The sequence below is a fragment of the Arachis hypogaea genome, chromosome 12, assembly GCF_003086295.3.
Source record: "Arachis hypogaea cultivar Tifrunner chromosome 12, arahy.Tifrunner.gnm2.J5K5, whole genome shotgun sequence".
In the NCBI taxonomy this organism is placed as follows: domain Eukaryota; kingdom Viridiplantae; phylum Streptophyta; class Magnoliopsida; order Fabales; family Fabaceae; genus Arachis; species Arachis hypogaea.
The window spans coordinates 7,809,230-7,831,929 of record NC_092047.1 but is presented as its reverse complement, the minus strand read 5'-3'; the positions used below and the strand labels follow the sequence as shown (position 1 = coordinate 7,831,929).

Below are 22,700 nucleotides of genomic sequence, written 5' to 3'. Positions count from 1 at the left end.
TCCATTGACTCCCTATACTTCTTCCTATAATAATGTATGAATGCATCATGAGATCATGAGATGAAAGAATAATCCAACCATGAAAAGATGATAACTACCAAATTAGGAAACTCCATGACAAAACTTAGATATTTTGTTTGGACTTTTACTTGTTTGGGCTATATATTGGGTTGATCGACCAAAAATCAAAAAGCAATAAAAACAAACAATTCCATTAGATAAATTATGAGAGTTGTGAATAACGGACTGGATTTTTAAGTCTCATATTCAGATAATAATTAATTAATTAAAATTTTAATTTTAATTTTAATTCTGTTATTCATATTGTTTATTATATGTATTATTTTTCTATATTTTCTCAAAAATAATACGTTGAGGTAAAAAAAATAAAATAAAAAGGAAGAAATCTTAATAACTTGCTTGTATAATTATCCACGGCTAAGTATAACATCAATAAAATAAATAATAAAAAAACAATAATTATATCATCAAGAAAGAAAACACTAATGAACCTGGAAACGTGACATTGTAAACAAAAAAATTGTGTGTGTGTTTTGAGAGCAAATGAATTCTTTTGCATTGTGTCATTTATTTTACTAGTTTGGTGTTAGTTTTATTTTAAAATCTAGGATTTAGGATTTTAGGACTCAAGATTTAAAAAGATTTAGAATTTTACTTTATTAATATTTTTAAAATTTAAATTAAAAATAATAATAAATCTATAATGCTGATGTGGAAGATAATTAATTGATTAGAGTTAGAACAGTGACTTACTCTCGGAACATATAAAAATTTCTCTTATAAGCAAAGAGATAATCATCGAAAAAGAATCACCACAAAGTATAGAAAGAAATTAAAATGAAACTATACAAAAATCTTACAACATCAACCCTTAATTATATATAATGCTCATCATAACTTGGTTAATTAATTATACTAAAATAATGTAAGTTGACTTTATTTATGATGGACTCCATCATCATTATTTCGTCAACTCTAATACATGCAATTATACAAGTTGAAGCCGCTCCCCCCACATATATATATGCACAAAAGTAGTTGCATATAATTGCATCGGCATTAATTGTGAAAGAAGCAAAGATAGATTCATGAATAGTATGTATCAAATTCTTTAAAGTAATATTAATACATTCATAATATAATGGTACCAAATAATTTAAAGGTACATAATTAAAAAGAAAATTAATAATAAGCAAGATGGGTGATCATAGTACATTATTATTTTATATATATTACATAATACTATTACTTTGATTGGTATGAGTTTGATATAAATGATCACATAATAGAACAAGCATGAGGATTGTCATCACTAAAAGTAGCACCAGTTTGACGGGTAATGATAGAAGATTGAGAAGGGTAATTATAATAGCGAGGATCACTACTATCATAGCCATGCTTGTAGTAATTGTAAGATGAGGAAGGTTGAGATGCATAGTAGTTGATAGGGCCATTGCAATGGTGTTGCTGAACGAAATATTGGTCATCAACATTGGTGCTGTATGGAACCTGCCATAGCTCGGCTCGTCGGCCGGTTTTCCGAACCGTCTTTAGAACCTTCTTTTGGTCAGCCCAGCCATTCACTGTCACCTTTTGCAAACTCATGTCTATTTCAATGCTATCCACACCTAATTATATTAACAAAAAAAAAAAACCTTATTGGAAACTAGTTAAGTACACATGTTTTAATTTGCCTGGTTAATTAACTAGTTAAGCTTTGAATATTGAATACCTTTGAGTTTTTGAAGTGAACTTTTCACCTTGTTCTCACATCCAGGGCAATCCATGTGTACTCTAAGTTCTATGATCTGAGAAAAATATAAGATACAAAAAGGAAAAAAAATTGGTTTCAATATCTTCATGGAAATGCATGTGGAATCCAATTTTGATTTTTTTACAACATTTTTTATGACGAAATGACCATATAAAAATTGGATTATGCTATATGTAAATCAAAATCAGCCACCAGTATAAAATACAAATTAAAATATAAATTTGCATTAAAAATAAATTAAATCACACATGTATTTATACAAAAATACATTAGTAGCTAATTTTAATATATAAATAGTATTTTTTATAAAAAAATTATACCGAAATTAAGTTAAATCAATTACACACATATATATGTAATGAAATAACGATAGAAAGAAAGTGGTGTAGGTTACCGTCATTTTGTTCTTGTTGAGGTTGAAATCAAATCACTTGAACAATATTGATGAATATCTTTGTGAACATTTCTATGTAAAATTAAATGCAAACAACAACGATAAGATTTTGGCTCTTTGGTGCTGGTTAGCTGAATACAAATGTATAAATATATAGTGGAGATTCATTCCATCATGGGTTGCCTCATCTTTGCTCATAACTTGAATGGGTTCATTATTTTATTAATTTTGTGCATTATTCATCACCGACTTTTAAATGTTAGTCATGGAACTTTGAGGCACTTTGGGAAAGCGTAGCTGCTTTATTCATGGAGCAAATACCTCAAATATCACATGTAACGCTGCTCAAGTTATCAATCATAATTCATATGCAAGTTTTGACTATTTATTTATTTAATTTTTTATAAGAACAAACAATAATATAATGATATAATTTGCCTATGTAATTTTGAAAACCGACAAAGCTAGTAGTATAATAATTTTGATATAAAAGTATAAAACTCTTAAGAAAACTTGAACGAGAATCATGTGTGTCTGGTTTTTCGGCACAGCCCCATGTTCATGAAAATTAAGCTCACATCCCCATGCCATTACATGGTATTTCTATTTCCACATAAAATCAAATATATTAATGTATTATTAACATGAAAACTAAGTAGACATGATATTAATTTTCACTAGGATTTGAATAAGTTCAATAAACATAAGAAAAGAAAAATAATTTTGATACATACACACTACTAGACTTTACATTTTTAACAGCGACGACTTTTTTCCGACGAATTTTTTGGACTAAAATATCCATATAGTTACGACTTTCCAGAATTGTCACCATTTTAAATTTACCTTATATTTATGGCTGCGACAACAAGAAAGAACCCTATAGTCCTATACATGTCAATAAAAAACAAGAAAGAACCCTGCCAATTTATCTCAGATTAAATATGTATATCAACTTGTTTCAATCAGCACATTTTAACAACAAATGTTTTTTTCCCTCAGATCCAAATGCTTCTGGAGGAAGGTCATGATATCAGTAACAAAAATAACTGCCAAGTACCTTTCTAGATCAAGAAAGCAAACCTAAATATTAAACAGATCCCAACATTTCAGGACCAGGTGGTTGTCTCTGTGCACTGTAGAACAGCCCCTAGATGAACCATTTATTCAAGTCTGGCCTTAATCTGAGTTCATATTCAGTATTTAAGTAGCATGCATTATGAAACAATATTAAATCAGATTGAACTTAGAAAGAAAAGCACCTTAACTTCAATGAGTTGGTTTCCTTGCAAGAGCTCTAAAAAAAATCAACTTTGTCATGTTCCCATGTTCTTACAAGAGGTCAATTGGCTGAGGCTGGTTGTTCTAAAATAAGAATAATAGCTTTGTCAAAGATATTGGTGACGAAACAAGAGTACTAAACAGTGTCCAGTTAACTTACCAGAGATTTTATCGGCAAAACCAAGAATCTGAAACAGCTCTATGGATTGCTTGTGCAGTGCAGCAATTTTGAGAAGCATTAATACTTCATCTTCGTCAAAAGAAGCAGCTAATCCATAAATTGACAAAAACATCAGGAAACCCAGAACCACCAAAGAATTTTCAGCACTTGCTGTCATGTTAGCTTTCAGATCAAGTGCAAGCTCCATTGCCTCTTCTCTGACATGAGGTTTAATATGTGGTGAGATTCTCATCAGCTGTTCAAGCAGAAAGACATGGCTATCATCAATAGTTACAATTTTGACTCCATTTTTACAATGGGAAACTATTGGATCCTTAATTATATCTAAAATGAGTTTTGCTGGATCTGATGAGGACTGAAGATGAACTAAAATGTCATTGCCAGGATTTGTTGGCTCATCTACCAAAAGCTCCAAAGTTCTCCCATCAATAGTAGGACTTGACTGATTATCTGTATAGTATGCAATAACATATTTAGCTAGCAGAATTCATGAGTGACAGTAGGAAAGCTGCTTTATACTAATATTACAAGCAGTTTCATAATAGCATTATAACTGAATCACTAAAAGTTTCAACCAATATTGTGACTCATTTGCCATAAACCAATTACCAAACTTTAGAAACAATAAAACTACATTACTGCAGAAATATATTTCTTGTAGTGTCATGAGTCATACTATGAAGTTATAAAAAATGGTGATAGAACGGAGAGTGAGACAAGAAACATAAGTAACAGAGAATCAATTTAGTTTTATACAAGGCAAATCCACCACTGAAGCATGTTAAGAAGGATGATGGAGAGGTATCATAGTAATAAAAGGGATCTACATATGGTGTTTATTGATTTGGAAAAAACGTACAATAAGAAACCAAGGAAAATCTTATAGAAGGTTTTGGAAAGGAAGAGAATAAAGATCGCATATATTCGTGCAATTAAAGACATGTATGATGAGGTTACAACTAGTGTAAAGATTCAAGGTGGTGTGACACAGGAATTTTCTATTGGCATAGGATTATATTAGGGATCATTCTTAAGTCTATATCTTTTCACATTAGTCTTGGAAGTACTCACACAGTATATCTAAGAGCCTGTGCCATGATGTATACTTTTTATCGATGATATCGTCATCATGGAAGAGTCAAGGAAAGATCTAAATAAGAAGTTGTATTTATAGCAATAAGTTCTAGAAGCGTATAGTCTGTGCATAAGTCGTAGCAAGACGGAATATATGGAATGTAAATTCGGTCACCTAAGGGGAAACCCTAATACAGAGATGAAGATTGAAGAACTACGAAAAATTAAAAGTTTTAAATATCTTAGGTGCGTCATATAGGATAATGGAAAGATTGAACAGGATGTAAATCATAGAATTCAAGTAGGTTGGTCAAAATGGCGGTGTGCGACTGACTTTATATGTGACAAAAAAATACTTTTAAAACTTAAACGTAAATTATATCGCACTGCTATCAGACCTACTATGCTTTATGACACAAAGTGTTGGATGGCCAAAGGAGAGCACGAACAGAAGTTAAGTATAACAGAGATGAAGATGTTGAGATAGATGAGTAATCATACGTAATTTGATAGAATAAAGAATGAAGATATAAGAGAGAGAGAGAGTTGGAGTAACACCTATTGTGGAAAAGATGGTAGAATCACGTCTCATGATTTGGACATATAAGAAGAAGACCGACAGAACACCCAGTTAGGAGAGTGGATGAGATGAAAGATGGACAAGAGGTGAAAGGTAGAGAAAGACCATCCATAAAATGGTTAAACGAAATCTACATGTAAACTGTCTCTCTGTAGACATAATATATGATAGAACTCACTAACTTTGTTTGAACCATGTAGCTGACCCAACCTAATGGACAAGGCTTTGTTGTTGTTGTGGACTTGTGGTTGTTGTCATGATGTTAAATTGCTTAACAAAGCATTCTGCATGACGTTTTAGATTTTAAGAGCCTCCTTAAGGTTAAAAAGAAGGAAAACAGTATGACTCTGATTAGTAGGAATTTTAGTTTGAGAATAAATGTTCAGGGACAGAAAACCAAACAAGCCTATCAATTTGACTAAGAGATTAATCTGAATAAAGATACTTCAAATAAAATAGATACAGATCAGGTAAATATCAAACTCATTATATGAAACCGATGAAATGATCATGTTCCAACTAAAAAAAGCATATTTACCCTGTAGTTTTTCTTCTTGGATTGATTTTCTCTTCTTTCTAGTGGGAGATGATTTTTTTAATGCTTCATATTGTGATTTTTTCAACTTAAATTCCTTATGGATTCCTTCAAAATGATTCTTCTTTGACTCAAGATCTCTTGCTTTATCTTCGACCTCTTTCTGCTTCAACTTGAGCTCATTCAGTTGCTCTTCAAACTGCTTCCATTTTGTCTCGAGATCTTTTGCTTGTACCTCAAGTTCAATCCCTTTTGATGAGTTAAGCTCCTCCATCAGGCCTTCATATTGCTTCTCTTTTGAATTGAGCTCCATTACTTGGCCTTCAAATTGCACCTCTTTCGCGAGGAGTTCCTTCAATTTACCTTCAAAATGCTTCTTCTTTGATTCAAGCACCTCCACTTGACCTTCAAACTCTCTCTCCCTTGATTCAAGCTCCTTTACTCGCCCTTCAATTTGCTTCTCTTTTGAATTGAGCTTCTCTACTTGTTCTTCATATTGCCTCTCTTTTAATAGAAGCTCCTTTTCTCGTCCATCAATGTACTTCTCCTTCGACTCAAACTCCTCCAATTGTGCTACAAATAGCTTTCCTTTAGACTCAAGCTCCTTGATATGTCCTTCATGTTTCTTCTTCATTGACTCAATCTCCTTTACCAGAGCATCCTGATTTGTTTTTGAAGGCATTATCTCATGCAACTTCTCCCTTTCTAAGTGCAGTACCTTAGCTTGTTCAACAATTAATTTCCGCATTGCACCAAGCTCTTCCTCTTTGGTCACAAGTTCCTTATTATACTCAGAAATTTTGTTCAAGAGAGCCGTGAGTTCCTCTTCCTTCCTTTCACGGTTTTCAATCATGTTGTCCAGTGCTTGATGAAATTCTGTCTGTTCAGTCATGAGCTCATTTTTACACTCTTTAATCACGTCCTCTATCAAACTTATATGTGCTTCCTTTTCAAAAATTTGATCATCGTATTCTTCAATTTCCTTCTGCATTTTTTTGTGAACTTTATCGCGTTTACTGATCACCTCCTGTACCATTTTAACTTCTGTAGTATATTGTTTCTCCTTTAATCTCAAATGCTTCTCACATTCGATGATCAGCTTCTGGATGGACTTGAGCTGCTCTCCCTTTGCTTCAAACTCTTTGTTGCGTATTTCAGTGCATCTTTTGGTGGCTCCATATGCTCTCCTTTTAATTTGATTCGATGCTACCTGTTCTGCCGTGAGCTCCTTCTCACAGTTCTCAATCATGCTCTCCATCAAACTGAACTGTGCTTCCTTTTCAAGTATTGCATCATCGTGTTCTTTAATTTCCCTCTGCATTTTATTGTGAACATTAGTCCGCTCACTGATCACTTTCAATGTCATTTCAACTTCCCTGATACATTGTTTCTCCTTTGACCTCAAATGCCTATTACATTCAATAATCAGCTTCTGCATGGACTTGAGCTGCTTTTCTTTTCTTCTAAAGTCGTTATTGCGCCTTTTAATGCGTCTTAGGATTGCTACATATTCTCTCTTCTTCACGTCAAGATCCGAGGAATATGAATTAAGTTGTCCTTGAATAGAATTAACTAGTTTCCTCTTATTTTGAAGCTCGTCCGATAGCTCCTCAATATCTCTCTTGAGGGAGAACAATCTCTTCTCTTCAATTTGTCTCTTCATTTGGCATTCCTCAATAGGATATAGAACCAATGCATGTTCCTTCTCTACCAAATCCTGTTCAGCATTGGTAGACTCCTGAACTAACTTGGCTGGATCCTCCATTACCTGGGAAACAGGAGTAACATCACCGCCATCATAGTCCTCAACATTACTTTTTCCGGAATCTTCATTGTTCATTGATGATGTATCTGAATCTGAGAGTTTTGACCTCTTAACCGAAGGGTGCAAGTAACCAAACTTATCCTGTTCTAGCTGTCTCTTCTTGCTATCGTAGGTATTGTTGCTACATGTTCCCATACTCGTATTCAATAACATTAACTGTAATTGTTCAGCATCCTCCCTATCCACTCTATCTCCATCTGAATCCTCAAACCCCATTTCTCAATTATAGAAAGTTCTTGAACTTGGGAATATATGCATGCACATCAAATGTGATCCTGGCAAAAAAGGGGAAAATTATAAAGAACAAAAAACAGATATTCATCAAGGAATTATGCCTATAATAACACTCAAAATATCATTAATTACATCGCACAAGAGAGCTAATAAATACTGCATTATTGATGGCCACTCACTTATCTATATATCTATTTTTTCACCTCACCAATAAATTTCAATGAATGCTCCATCCAAAATTTAAGAGGATAAATAACTGTCGCATAAGAAACTGCTCTTTCCGTTTCTTCCATTCTCCTTTTTTTTCTCTTCTCTACCCATTAGATAGTGCCAATTTTTAAGTTAAACAATATTAAAACGAAAATTTTTATCAATTAACCAATAATAACAAACAAAAAAGAGATAATCAGCATGAACAGCATCCCGTTACTGTAATTGAGACACAGAGAAAGGGCATTGTTTGAGACATGCATGATGAAATACAAGAAACGAAAGTTGAAATTAGAAGCAAAAAATTACGTTAAAGGAGGGAAGAGTAGAAGAGGAAGGTGAAAAGGAAAAAGAGAAGGTGCAAACCTGAGCTTTGAGTGTTAACCGCTTCAAACAACACACACACTGCGTTTCAGTGAAAATACTAATAGCATGCACACAACAGACTTGAGAGCACAGCGTCTTATTTATTTATTTATTTCCTAGAGAGAAGGTAGAGGGTCTTATTTATTTAACTGTTAAGTGCGTAGCGGGTATTTAAATCTCACGTAATCTAAATAAGATCACTCATCAAATTCAATCTAAAAATATAAAATGCAACAATTTGGATTAAGATTAAATCTCATTTTAATAAACTGAACCGATCAAATTAAAATTTTGACCCACTTTTTGAAATTCAATTCAATTCAAGTTACATAACATGATATCATATGATATAATATTATGGGCTTGTTTGGGTGAGCTTTTAAAAAAAGATCTTTTTCCGAGTTATCTTTTTTTAAAAGATCTTATAGAGAAGTAAAAGTAATTTTATGTTTGGATATCTCATGTAAAAAGGTCTTTTTATTAATCAATTATGTTTGGGTATAACAATATAAAAGTACTTTTTGTTTATTTATTACATGAAAAACATCTTTTTTTTTAAGGAAAAAAGATCTTTTAAAAAAAGATGTAAATTACAGCTTCTCAAAAAAGATCTTTTTTTTATTTTACTAGTGCTTTTACTTTTACTACTAGAAATTTGCCAAACACGTTAAAAAATAAAAAAATATCTTTTTTCATTGAAAAAAGATCTTTTTTTAACAAAATAATGGCGCCCAAACATGCACTATATTTAATTTGTTTCATATTATGTGTATTATTATCTTATTGGTTTAGCAAATATGTATTTTTTGGTTTACAAAAAAGCCCAAAGGCCCAACAACAACCAAAAAGCAAAAACAGTTGGCACAAGCGTTAGCCTCCCTATAGGTTAAAAAGGATAGACTCCAGATATCTCTTTTCCTTTTGTTGAGAAATCGCTGCAACCATTGCTTTAGAGTGCACTCGAATCACACTTTCCTGAACCCCAGCGTCCAAGCAGTTTCCATTCCTATGCACACTCCCCACAGCTCAGCCATGGAAGCTCCGCAATGTTGGAGGTGTTTGTGGATAGGATCCAATTCATATATCTAACCAAATCAACTTTTCAAATTTAAATTTTTGTGGTTAGTTTTGTCAGCGTTTAAATCTTTAATAGTCAGAAATGATTATTTTTTCAATAAATACATATTCTTTTTTATCTTTTATTTCAACTAATAATTATTATATATATTATATTATTTTAATTTTTTTTTTACCGAAAATAGGGAGACTCGAACCCACAACCTCTTAGATGAGTATGGAGAGACCATGCTATTTGAGCTATAACTCATTGGCTTGTATTATTTTAATTTATTATGTAAAAAAAGTATGTTTAATATTATTCTAAGAGTAAACATATTTGAAAAAATAGAAAAAATGAATTTTATTGATATTTTTTTAATAAAAATAAGCTTTTAAAAATATTTTTGTGTTTTGCGGATATATCTGATATCCGATCCTCAAATGTGCGGATCGGATCGAATCCAAGATTAAAAACTGCGGATATGGGATCCGATGATTTTAATGCGGATCGGATCAAAATTTTGGCCATATCCGATTCAACCCGATCCGCGTTCACCCCCTAAACAATGCCCCAAAACGATGTAAACCAATCTTATATAAATCACAATAAATTATAAACTTCCGTTCCAATAAATTATTTAAAGAATTTGATTTTGATGCACTATCATGATAAAACTATTTTATATGTGCATCTAATCATATAACGTCACATTAACAAAATAACTATATTTTACATTGACTGTGAATATCTAAGAGAACGGTTGTAATTGCACAATTGTGTAAAACATTTTACACTGTCAGTATATTAAAATTAAATTCTTATTTAAATTATTCAAAATTATTAAACTAATTTATCAAATTTTTTAAAAATACAACTTTTGACTTAGAAGAGATTAATTTTTAATGTAAAAATATTATTGCCAATCTAACACTTATATTACAATTAACAATGTATTTTTAAAAAATAGTAATTTACATTAGCAATGTAAAAATTAATTTCAAGGTTTTAAAAAGCCATAGATAATGTTATCCAATAGGGTTTTAAGCCTTTAGGAATACTTTTGAAATTGATCATTAAGGTGGTCTTCCAAATATGTCTTTTTCACTATACTTAATTGAACAGAGGTCAGAGGTAATGAGGTGCATATTTTGAAGAGTTCAAAATAGAGGATCGATTTACACTACATTTTCCTTAGTTATTACTAGAGATATTATTTATTATTTATTCTTCTTGGTAACCAAACAAAGAGGCAAGAAAAAAACATATTAAACTATTCTCTGATTAATAAAATAATTTAAATACATGGGACTAATGTTTCTGAAACAGTGAAATTGAATAACTTCTAGTAATAGAGATAAAGGGAAACAATAATAATCAACAAATTGAGGAATTAATAAACTAAATAAAGCATTATACATTGTAGCTGACATTCTAAGCTCCAAATAGAGCAGAATGACATGAACAAAATAAAGTTAGCAAATAATGGAGGAATATTCACTCTTACAATTTTTTCCTAGCCAGACAGGTTAATATCAAATAGTAAGAACACAGTTATCTTATTTACCCCATTTTTTTACTACCTCGTTTCTTTACTACAGGTCAAAGCAATGTTGGAAGAAAGCCATGATATCAGAAACAATACTACTTGCTTTGAATCTTTCTAGCTCAAGAATGCGATTTAGAATCACCTTGAGTAAATCCTCATATTGTAATTTGTTCTCTGACATGCACCGCAGAACAGTTCCTAGACCAACAATTTCTTTATCCATGGCCTTAACCTGAATTCACATTCAGCAATAATATTGTCAACTTATTGTATTGTATTGTAATGAAATAGAACTTATATAGGAAAAAAGATAAAGGAACCTTCATCTCAATGAACTTAGTTTTGTTGCAGCTGTTTTCACAAACCAACTTTGCTTTGCTCACATGTGCTTCAAGGAGATGAATTGGTTGATACTTCTCTTCCAACTCATATGCACAGATGAATCTAACAGCTTCAATGTGCTTCTCGTTCTTTATAAGATTCTCGATCAAATCTGCGAGACACAAGAACACTGCTAGTTTCATCAACATGAACTAAACTTAGTTGACTCCTTGTAGTGCTGATAGACTAGTAAGAAATTAACATGATCAAATTTAAAAAGAAAGTGATTAACATTACCCAAGATATGAGGAGAGATAATGGTGACTAAACAAGAAAGTTTTCAACCAACATACCAAAGATTTTACCCTTAAGACCGAGCATCTGGAAGAGCTCTACCGCTTGCTTGTGCTGAGAAATGATTTCAAAATGCTTAAAAACTTCATCTCCATTGAAAGAAGAAACTAGTCCATAAGCGGACAAAATCTGCAGGAAACCAAGAACCATATTTGGATTTTCAATATTTCTTGTCATGCTAGCTTTCATATTGAGGGCAAGCTCCATCGCCTCGTCTCTGACATGAGGTTTGATATGTGGTGATAGTTGCATCAGCTGTTGAAGAAGAAAGATTTGGCTTTCATCAATGGCTATAACTTCATCTTCCATCTTACAATGCGGAACTATAGGATTCTTCAATATATTCAAAATGAGTTTTGCAGGATCTGGGCAGGACCGGAGTTGAGCTAAAACTTCATTGTCACACGACTCGACTTCATTCGTTTGCTCATTTGAGAGAGACTGCAAACTTCTTCCATCACTGGGAGAACTTGGCTGATTATCTGTGCAATTTGCAACAGTATATTTAGCATAATAAATGATAATGATGCCATGAATTTAGAAAAAACAGAGAATAAATATTTACATAAAATATCACAATTTGCTTGGCTATATATGTAAAAAAAAAAACAAAGCATACTTTCAATTTGACTAAGACATACAACCTTAACCTGATTAAAGATAACTTTAATAAAACAGACAGATAAGATGAATAGAGATATCAAAAACATAAAAAAGAAACAGTTGAAATGATAGTTTTAACTAATTATAAGCACAAGCACATTTACCCTGTTCTTTTTTCACTTCGTACGATTTTTCTAGTGCTTTGTATTGCTTATTTTTAAACTCAAATTCCTTCAGTCGTCCTTCAAAATGATTGTTTTTGGATTCAAGATCTTTTTCTTCGCCATCAAGCTGCTTCTCTTTTGACTTCAGTTCCTTCAGTTGTATTTCAAACATCATCTTTTCCAATTTGAACTTTTCCATTTGTTGTGCAAGCATCTCTTTTTTCAACTCAAGTTCCTTTGTCTGTTCTTCAAACTTATTCTCTTTTGACTTAAGTTCCTCCACTTGGCTTTCGAATAATGCCTCCTTTAATTGGTGCTCCTTCAATTTACCCTCAAAATTCTTCAGTCTTGATTCATGCACCTCTAACTCAGCATCAAATTCCTTCTTCTTAGCTGTCAGCTCCTTTACTTGACCATCATATTGCTTCTTTTTCAGTACAAACTCATTTTCTCGTCCTATAAGTTGCTTTTCCTTCAATTCAAACTCCTTTCTGTGTTCTTCAAACTGATTTTCTTTGCACTTAAGCTGCTGCACTTGCCTTTTAATTTGCTCCTCTTTCAATTGGAGCTCCTTCAGTTCACATTCGAACTTGTTCCTGCTTGACTTAAGCTCCTGCACTTGACCTTCAAACTCCTCCTCTCTTTCCCTAAGCTGCTTCACTTTACAAGTAAATTGCTTCTCTTTTGATTCAAACTCCTTTTCTCGTCCTTCAAATTTCCTCTCCTTTAACTCAAGGCCTTTCATTTGTTTTGCAAGTTGATTTTCGTTCACTTCAAGAACTTTGATCCGTTCTTCAAGTTGCTTTTTGGTTGACACAAATTGCTTGTCAGACTCTCTGAACAAGTCCCCTAGCAAATTGAGATGCACATCCATTTTGCAAATTTCGTCATCATATTCTTCGAGTTCCCTCTGCTTTTTCCTATGAATTTCATCACGCTGCTTGACCACCTTATGCACCATGTCACATTCCATGGCACATTGTTCCTCTTTTAACTTCAAATGCTTCGCGCATTCAGCAATCAGCTTTTCGATGGAGCTGAGCTGCTCTTTCTTTGATTTAAGTTCTATGTTGTGCCTTTTAATGCACCGTTGGATTGCTTCACATTCACTCTTTTTAAGGTCAAGATCTCGGGAATATGAATTCAGTTCTCCTTGAATAGTATCAACTTGTGTCTTTCTTTCAGGCTCTTCACATAGCACCTTATTACCTCCGTCTACGGAGCACAATTTTTGCTCTTTATACTCTCTCTTCGATTGACATTTCGTTATCTGAAGCTGATCATGCTTTTTCTCTACCAAATCTAGTTCAGCAAAAGCTTTAGAAAATTCCGAACCACTGCCTGAATTTTTCCTCTTCTCTTCCACGAAAGATGGGGAACCACCCTTGTTTTCAGCCACCCTTCTCACAATCTTAAACAATGGCTTCTTCTTTTTCTGAGAATCAGGATCCTCTACATTCTGCTCACTTATCCCAGGGACTGGCACTGTTTTGTTTGATGCATCCGAATCCAAGACTTTCAGCTTCTTAACCAAAGATTGCAAGGGACTTTCAGCATCCAAATCTTGTTCTAGAAACCTCTTCTTATCACTAACACAGGAACCATCTTGAGTTGCTTCCTCAACTAGTTCTGAAAAAGCCGTCTTGCAAAAAGAGCTATCATACTTCCCGCTAGTGCTAGATGTTCTTGAACCATGATGCAATCTGAAACGTATTGGTGGTCTAGGGACCCCAGCAGCCACTTGATCCTCACAAACATGCTTGCCTTCTATGGACATTTTGTGTCTTTCAAAAGAGGCTTAGCTATCTCCTAATGGCAGTGATTTTGAACCAACTTGCTATAAGCAACTTCACAGTACAAGAAATCAGGAAGATTTTACCATTTTGGAAGCCACATCACTTTGTAAGACACCTCAGAAATCAGTTTAACATGTTGATTTTTACCACTTTGCATGCCATGATTATAATTTATTGAACAGCACCCATGATCATCATCTTCATCATCATCTTACAACATTGGTAGATTAGAATCCAGAAGACCCATTATTCAAAAAACGAAAAGTGATTTGAGTCTGGTAATGGCATGCAGTGATGTTCAAAAACCTGGGGAATAAAAAAGTTTTTTTTTTTCCTAAAATAAAACAAAAAAAGATGAAATCTTTCAGTAATAAGTCAGTTCTAGGTCTTAATCTGAGCAGGAAAATATGGTTTAAACAGAAAAAAAAAAAAAAAACACAAACACAAACACACCACCAAAAAAAGAGAGGGCAAACGTATGATCACAATAGACAAATAGGCCTTGGGGTATGGATGATGAGTACAAACCATTAAAATGATAATGTGAAATTAAAATAACAAATAAAAGGGGGAAAAAGAGAGAGTTACGTTACATAGACCGTAGTAGTAGTAGTAGTAGTAGTAGTAGTACCTTGAAGTTGAAGAGCAAAAGTAGAAAAAGGAAGATGAAAAGGCAAGCACCTTGCTTGATTGGTTTTCTAATTGAAGCAAAACAAAACAATGGAAACAGAGGAGAAGAAGGCTTCTTTCTTGTTTCTTGTTGAAAGGGGTGTGATTGTGAGGAGTGAGGAGAGTGAAAGGGTTTGCCTTGTTCACGAAGTCTCTCCTCTACGTCTCTACCACTGTTCAACTGCAAGCTATGTACAGAAAGAGAAGCACCACTCTGCCCATTCTCCTAGTCTCCTGCTACGTTTTTTTTTTTATTTTCTTTTTTCCATTATTATTAGTATTTTTATTTATTTATTTTGGGTAAATATCTCAAGAAATAATGTTAGGTAGCATTATCTAAAGTTGTGGCAAATTTGGAAAGAATCAACGTAGCTTTTTAATTTTGAAATAAAGATGAATAAGAAATATTTGGTAATCAAAGAAAATCAGCCAAAAATAACCATAATTTACCTTATTTAGTATTAATTAATTGTCGTAACAATTAATTAATGCTAAATAAGGTAAGTTTTGGCTTTTTTTTGTTTATTTAGCATTACCCAAAGATAAATCGAACGATCCGTGTTGGCAAGAAGAATAATCGAACGGTCTAATTAGGGCACATAAATTGCACAGTTGAATTTGTGCATCATGCCACTTGTTACGCATGCATCCCAACAAATTGCCTTCTATTCTCTTTGACATCTTTTAACAGCGATTTTATTCTCACACACTAACACATACTTATTACTTTACACATTCATTTTACCAAAAAATTTCTCTCTTTCTTCATTAATTTTTTCTCTTCTTCTTGCTAAAATTTCAGCAGGTAATAAAAAAAACAAGGCTCAAGATATAGTTTTGGAAATTTTTTGAAATAAATTTAATATATTTTGAGTAGTTAAAAAATTAATTATTATTATAGTTATATTAATTATATGTTAATGAAAATGAAATATTTTAAAATTAATTAATTATTGTTATATTACTATTCACTCCATTTTCTTAGTCTTCTGTTATATTTTTATTTTAATTTTTTTTATTATTATTAGTATTATTATTTATCTATTTTGGGTAAATATCTCAAAAAAATAATGTTAGATAGAGTTGCTTAAAGTTGAGACACATTTAGGAAGGAATTTAGGAAGGATTAATGTTGCTTTCTAATTTTGAAATGGAGATGAGAGTATGATAATATAATGTTGTTACTTATTAGAGTGTTATGTGTTTAATGCTATTGTGGAGAAATCATAGCACAAATTTGATTAGTCTGTGTTGGCATGAGGAGTAATCAAACAGTTTAATTAGGGTACACAAACTGAACCGTCTGATTTGTGCGTCATGCCACCTGTTGCGCATGCAACCTATCAAATTGCCTCCCACTTTCTCCGGCCTCTTTTATTGGTGGTTTTACTCTAACACACTAACACACTTTACTTTTTTCTTCATACATTCACATTAACAAAATCTTTTTCTTTCTCATCAATAACTTCTCCGGTTCTTCCGACTAAAATTATGACCGATGACAAAAAAATAAAAGAATAATGCTCAAGATATAATTATGGAATTTTTCTGAAATAAATTTAATACATTTTGAGTAGTTAATAAATTAATTGTTATTATAGTTATATTAGTTATGTGTTAATAAAAATGAGATATTTTTAAAATTTATTAATTAATTATTATTATACCACTTTTCATTTCTCTAGTCTCCTATTATATATTTTTTTAATTTTCTTCTATTATTATTAGTATTTTTATTTATTTATTTTGGATAAATATTTCAAAAAATAATGTTAGATAGAGTTGTCTAAAGTTGAGACGCAGTTGAGAAGGATTAACGTCGCTTTTTAATTTTGAAATGGAGTTGATAGTAGGATAATGTAATGTTATTACTAATTAGAGTGTTGCGTATTTAACGCTGTTATGGAGAAATTAGAACACAAATCGAACAGTCTGTGTTGGCAAGAGGAGTGATCGAATGGTCTAGTTAGGATACACAAATTGGACCGTCTGAGTTATGCATCACGCCGCCTGTGCGCATACAGCCCATCAAATTGCCTCCAACTCTCTCCGGCCTCTTTTACTAGCGGTTTTACTCTCGCACTCTAACACACTTTACTTTTTTTCTTCACACATTCACTTTAACAAAAAATTTCTCTCTCTTTTCATTAATTTCTCCTGTTTTTTCTGCTGATACTCCGGCCGGTGGAAAAAAAAAAAGAACAATACTCAAGATATAATTATGAAATTTTTTGAAATAAATTTAATATATTTTGAGTAGTTAATAAATTAATTGTTATTATAGTTTTATTAGTAATGTGTTAATGAAAATGAGATATTTTTAAACTTTGTTAACTAATTAATTTATGTTATATTACCATTCTTTTTATTATTCTCCTAGACTCCTGTTATATTTTTTATAATTTTTTTATTATTATTAGTATTTTTATTTATTTATTTATTTTGGATAAATATCTCAAGAAATAATGTTAGATAGAGTTGTCTAAAGTTGAGACGCATTAGAAAAAGATTAACGTCGCTTTTAATTTTGAAATGGAGATGAGAATAGGATATTGTAATGTTATTACTTATTAGAGTGATGCGTGTTTAACTTTGTTATAGAGAAATCAGAACACAAATCGGACAGTCCGTGTTGGCAGGAAGTGTAATCAGACAGTTTAGTTAGGGTACACAAATCGAATCGTCCGATTTGTGCATCATGCCACCTGTTGCGCATGCAGCCCATGAAATTGCCTCCAACTCTCTCCGATTTCTTTTACAGGTGGTTTTACTCTCGCACACTAACATACTTTACTTTATCCTTTATACATTCACATTAACAAAAATTTTTTCTCTCTCTTCATTAACTTCTTTGGTTCTTCTTACTGAATTTCTGGCCGGTGAAAAAAAAAATACTGTTCAAGATATAATTATGAAAATTTTTGAAATAAATTTAATATATTTTGAGTAGTTAATAAATTAATTGTTATTATAGTTGTATTAGTTATGTGATAATGAAAATGAGTTATTTTTTAAATTTATTTATTAATTAATTATTGTTATATTATCACTCTCACCATTCTCCTAGTCTCTTGCTATATTTTCTTTTTTTAATTTTCTTTTTTATTATTAGTAATTTTATTTATTTATTTTGGGTAAATATTTTAAGAAATAATGTTAAATAGAATTGTCTAAGTTAAAATGTATTTGGAAAGGATTAACGTCGTTTTTGAATTTTAAAATGGAGATGAGCGTAGGATAATGTAATGCTATTACTTATTAGAATGTTGCGTTTTTAACGCTGTTATGGAGAAATCGGAACACAAATTGGATGGTCCGTGTTGACAGGAGGAATAATCGGACGGTCTAATTAGGGTACACAAATCAGACCGACATCTTTTACTGGCGGTTTTACTTTTGCACTCTAAAACACTTTACTATTTTTTCACACGTTCATATTAACAAAAATTTCTCTCTCTCTTCATTAACTTCTTCAGTTCTTTCTGCTGAAATTCCGGCCGTTAAAAAAAAAAAAGAACAATGCTCAAGATATAATTATGGAATTTTCTGAAATAAATTTAATATATTTTAAGTAGTTAATAAATTAATTGTTATTATAGTTATATTAGTTATGTGTTAATGAAAATGAGATATTTTAAAATTAATTAATTAATTAATTATTGTTATATTAGCACTTTCTCCATTCTCCTAGTCTCCTGTCATATATTTTTTTATTTTTTTCCGTTATTATTAGTATGTTTATTTATCTATTTTGGGTAAATATCCTAAGAAATATTGTTAGATACAGTTGCCTAAAGTTGAGACGCATTTGGGATTGATTAATGTCACTTTTTAATTTCGAGATGGAGATGAGAGTAGGATAATGTAATGTTATTGCTTATTAGAGTGTTGCGTGTTTAACGCTGTTATGGAGAAATCAGAACACAAATCGAACTGTCCGTGTTGGCAGGAGGAGTAATCGGACGGCCTACCTATGCTACACAAATCGAACCGTCCAATTTATGCATCATGCCACCTGTTGCGCATGCAGCCCATCAAATTGCATCCTACTCTCTCCGGCCTCTTTTGCTAGCGATTTTACTCTTGCATACTAACACAATTTACTTTTTTCATCACACATTCAAATTAAAAAAAAATTCTCTCTCTTCATTAACTTCTTTAGTTCTTTCTGCTGATACTTCGGCTGGTGAAAAAAAAATAACAATGCTCAAGATATAATTATAGGATTTTTCTTAAATAAATTTAATATGTTTTGAGTTGTTAATAAGTTAATTGTTATTATAGTTATATTGGTTATGTGTTAATGAAAATGAGATATTTTTAAAATTTATTTATTAATTAATTATTGTTATATTACTACTTTCTCCATTCTCCAGTTCTCTTATTATATATTTTTTAATTTTTTTCATTATTATTAGTATTTTTATTATTTATTTTGGGTAAATATTTCAAAAAATAATGTTACATAGAGTTGCCTAAAGTTGAGACGTATTTGAAAATGATTAATGTTGTTTTATAATTTTGAAATAAAGATGAGAGTAGGATAATGTAATGTTGCGTTTTTATTGCTGTTAAGGAGAAATCGGAACACAAATCAGACAGTCCGTGTTGGCAGGAGAAGTAATTGGACGGTCTAGTTAGGGTACACAAATCCGGCCGTTCAATTTGTGCATCATGTCACTGTTGCGCATGCAGCCCATCAAATTGCCTCCCATTCTATCTGGTCTCTTTTACTGACGGTTTTACTCTCGCACTCTAACACAATTTACTTTTTTCTTCATACATTCACATTAACAAAAAATTTCTCTCTCCCTTCATTAACTTTTTCACTTCTTCCTGCTGATACTTTGACCGTTGAAAAAAAAAGAATAATGCTCAAGATATAATTATGGAATTTTTTTGAAATAAATTTAATATATTTTGAGTAGTTAATAAATTAAATATTAATATAGTTACATTAGTTATGTGTTAATGAAAATGTGATGTTTTAAAATTAATTAATTAATTAATTAATTATTGTTATATTACCACTCTCTCCATTCTCCTAGTTTTTTGTTATATTTTTTAAAATTTTTTCTATTATTATTAATATGTTTATTTATCTATTTTAGGTAAATATCTCAAGAAATAATGTTAGATAGAATTGCCTAAGGTTGAGATGCATTTGGAAAAGATTAACGTCGTTTTTTAATTTTGAAATGGAGATGAGAGTAGGATAATGTAATGTTATTACTTATTTGAGTGTTGGGTATTTAACGCTGTTATAGTAAAATCAGAATACAAATCGGACGGTCAGTATTGGCAGGAGGAATAATCGGATAGTTTACTTAGGATACACAATTCGGACCGTCCGATTTGTGCATCATGCCACGTGTTGCGCATGCAGCCCATCAAATTGCCTTGCACTCACTCCGGCCTCTTAATTGCTAGCAGTTTTACTCTGGCACACTATCACTCTTTACTTTTTTTTTTTTACACATTCACATTAACAAAAAATTTTTCTCTTTCTTCATCAACTTCTTTGGTCCTTTGTACGGAAATTCTGACCCGTGAAAAAGAAAAAAAAAAACAATGCTCAAGATATAATTATGAAAATTTTCTAAATAAATTTAATAAGTTTTGAGTAGTTAATAAGTTAATTGTTATTATAGTTATATTAGTTATGTTTCGATGAAAATAAGGTATTTTTAAAATTTATTAGTTAATTAATTATTGTTATATTACCACTCTTTCCATTCTCTAAGTGTCTTGTTATATATTTTTTAAAATTTTTTTTCCATTATTATTAGTATTATTATTTATTTATTTTGTATAAATATCTCAAGAAATAATGTTAGATAGTGTAGTCAAAAGTTGAAAGGTACTTGAGAAGGATTAACGTGTTTTTTAATATTGAAAGGGAGATGAGAGTAGGATAATGTAATGTTATTATTTATTTGAGTGTTGTGTGTTTAACGCTGTTATAGAGAAATCGGAACACAAATTGGGCGGTCCATATTGGCAGGAGGGGTAATCGAACGGTCTAGTTAGGGTACACAAATCAGATCGTCCGATTTGTGCATCATGCCATTTGTTGCGCATGCAGCCCATCAAATTTCCTCCTACTCTCTCCGGCCTTTTTTACTGGCGGTTTTACTCTGGCACTCTAACACACTTTATTTTTTTCTTCACACGTTCACATTAACAAAAAATTCTCCTCTCCCTTCATTAACTTCTTCGGTTCTTTTTGCTGAAACTCTGGCCGATAAAAAAAAGAACAATGCTCAAAATATAATTATAAAATTTTTCTAAAATAAATTTAATATGTTTTGAGTAGTTAATAAATTAATTGTTATTATAGTTATATTAGTTATATGTTAATAAAAATGAGATATTTTTAAAATTAATTAATTAATTATTATTATTATATTACCATTCTCTTCATTTTTCTAGTTTTCTATTATATTTTCTTTCTTAATTTGTGCGTCATGCAACCAGTTGCGTATGCAGCCAATCAAATTGCCTCCCACTCTCTCCGGCATCTTTTGCTAGCGATTTTACTTTCGCACACTAACACTATTTACATTTTTCATCACATATTCACATTAACAAAAAATTTCTCTCTCTCTTCATTAACTTCTTCAGTTCTTCCTGCTGATACTCGGCCGATGAAAAAAAAAGAACAATGCTCAAGATATAATAATAGGATTTTTTTGAATTAAATTTAATATGTTTTGGGTAGTTAATAAGTTAATTGTTATTATAGTTATATTGATTATGTGTTGATGAAAATAAGATATTTATAAAATTTGTTAATTAATTAATTATTATTATATTACCACTCTCTCCATTCTCCAAGTCTTCTATTATATTGTTTTTAATTTTGTTTTCATTATTATTAGTATTTTTATTTATTTATTTTGGATAAATATTTTAAGAAATAATGTTAGATAGAGTTGCCCAAAATTGAGATGTATTTGGAAAGGATTAACGTTGTTTTTTAATTTTGAAATGGAGATGAGAATAGGATAATCCAATATTATAACTTATTAGAGTGTTGCATGTTTAATGTTGTTAAGGAAAAATCAGAACACAAATTAGACGGTTCGTGTTGGTAGGAGGAGTAATTGGACGGCCTACCTAGGGTACACAAATCGGACCGGGTCCGATTTGTGCATCATGCCACCTATTGCGCATGCAGCCCATCAAATTGCATCACACTCTCTCGAGCCTCTTTTACTAGCGGTTTTACTCTCGCACACTAACACACTTTACTTTTTTCATCACACATTCACATTAAAAAAAATTCTCTCCCTCTTCATTAACTTCTTCAGTTCTTCCTACTGATACTCCGGCCAGTGAAAAAAAATAACAATGCTCAAGATATAATTATCGGATTTTTCTTAAATAAATTTAATATTTTTTTAGTAGTTAATAAGTTAATTCTTAGGGGTAAGTACGATTTTGGTCCCTAAAGTTTAGCCCCAGAATCGAATTCGTCCCTCTTCTAATTTTCGATTTAGAATCGTCCTTAACGTTTTTTTTGTATTAAAATCGTCCTTTTTATTTTTTTGGACAAAAATGCCCTCCCCTTTCCCCTCTCCCTCCACCCCCACCCCCACCCCGTCTCCCCTTCCCCCCACCCCCACCACCATCCTGTGTCCCCTTCCCCCCACCCCCACCACCACCCGGCGTCCCCTTTCCCCCCAGCACCACCACCACATCGCGTCCTC

General features: G+C 31.8%; 2 protein-coding genes across 4 annotated transcripts; both read right to left on the bottom strand.

Annotated features, from left to right (window-relative positions):
* Nucleotides 1-1,104: 1,104 nt before the first annotated feature.
* On the bottom strand, nt 1,105-8,610 carry LOC112726651 (heavy metal-associated isoprenylated plant protein 28). 2 transcript variants are annotated; one of them, XM_072208630.1, is made up of 7 exons: nt 8,476-8,610; nt 5,844-7,940; nt 3,631-4,101; nt 3,452-3,554; nt 2,190-3,373; nt 1,754-1,829; nt 1,541-1,676 (listed from the first exon to the last, which is right to left on the bottom strand). In XM_072208630.1, exons 2-4 carry the CDS (start codon nt 7,879-7,881, stop codon nt 3,532-3,534), a joined length of 2,532 nt encoding a protein of 843 aa, XP_072064731.1. In that variant the 5' UTR covers nt 7,882-7,940; nt 8,476-8,610; the 3' UTR covers nt 1,541-1,676; nt 1,754-1,829; nt 2,190-3,373; nt 3,452-3,531. The 2 variants fall into 2 exon arrangements, with proteins under 2 accessions (XP_025631917.1, XP_072064731.1); XM_025776132.3 differs by lacking the exons at nt 3,452-3,554; nt 3,631-4,101; nt 5,844-7,940; nt 8,476-8,610 and having other exon boundaries at nt 1,105-1,649; nt 2,190-2,381.
* Nucleotides 8,611-10,906: 2,296 nt separating this feature from the next.
* On the bottom strand, nt 10,907-15,277 carry LOC112726650 (uncharacterized). Of its 2 annotated transcripts, none has more exons than XM_025776129.3 (5): nt 14,951-15,277; nt 12,524-14,653; nt 11,756-12,238; nt 11,402-11,574; nt 10,907-11,313 (listed from the first exon to the last, which is right to left on the bottom strand). In XM_025776129.3, exons 2-5 carry the CDS (start codon nt 14,298-14,300, stop codon nt 11,128-11,130), a joined length of 2,619 nt encoding a protein of 872 aa, XP_025631914.1. In that variant the 5' UTR covers nt 14,301-14,653; nt 14,951-15,277; the 3' UTR covers nt 10,907-11,127. The 2 variants fall into 2 exon arrangements, with proteins under 2 accessions (XP_025631914.1, XP_072064735.1); XM_072208634.1 differs by having other exon boundaries at nt 15,001-15,277.
* Between the last annotated feature and the right edge of the window lie 7,423 nt (nt 15,278-22,700).

Coding starts and splice junctions, on each gene's coding strand:
- LOC112726650 (XM_025776129.3), bottom strand. CDS start 14,300: ATGTCCATAGAAGGCAAGCATGTTTGTGAGGATCAAGTGGCTGCTGGG. Junction 12,239..12,523: donor CGAAGTGAAAAAAGAACAGG/GTAAATGTGCTT, acceptor CAAATTGCACAG/ATAATCAGCCAAGTTCTCCC. Junction 11,314..11,401: donor CTAAGTTCATTGAGATGAAG/GTTCCTTTATCT, acceptor ATGTGAATTCAG/GTTAAGGCCATGGATAAAGA.
- LOC112726651 (XM_072208630.1), bottom strand. CDS start 7,881: ATGGGGTTTGAGGATTCAGATGGAGATAGAGTGGATAGGGAGGATGCT. Junction 4,102..5,843: donor CCAAGAAGAAAAACTACAGG/GTAAATATGCTT, acceptor CATACTATACAG/ATAATCAGTCAAGTCCTACT. Junction 3,555..3,630: donor TTTTGCCGATAAAATCTCTG/GTAAGTTAACTG, acceptor TTCTTATTTTAG/AACAACCAGCCTCAGCCAAT.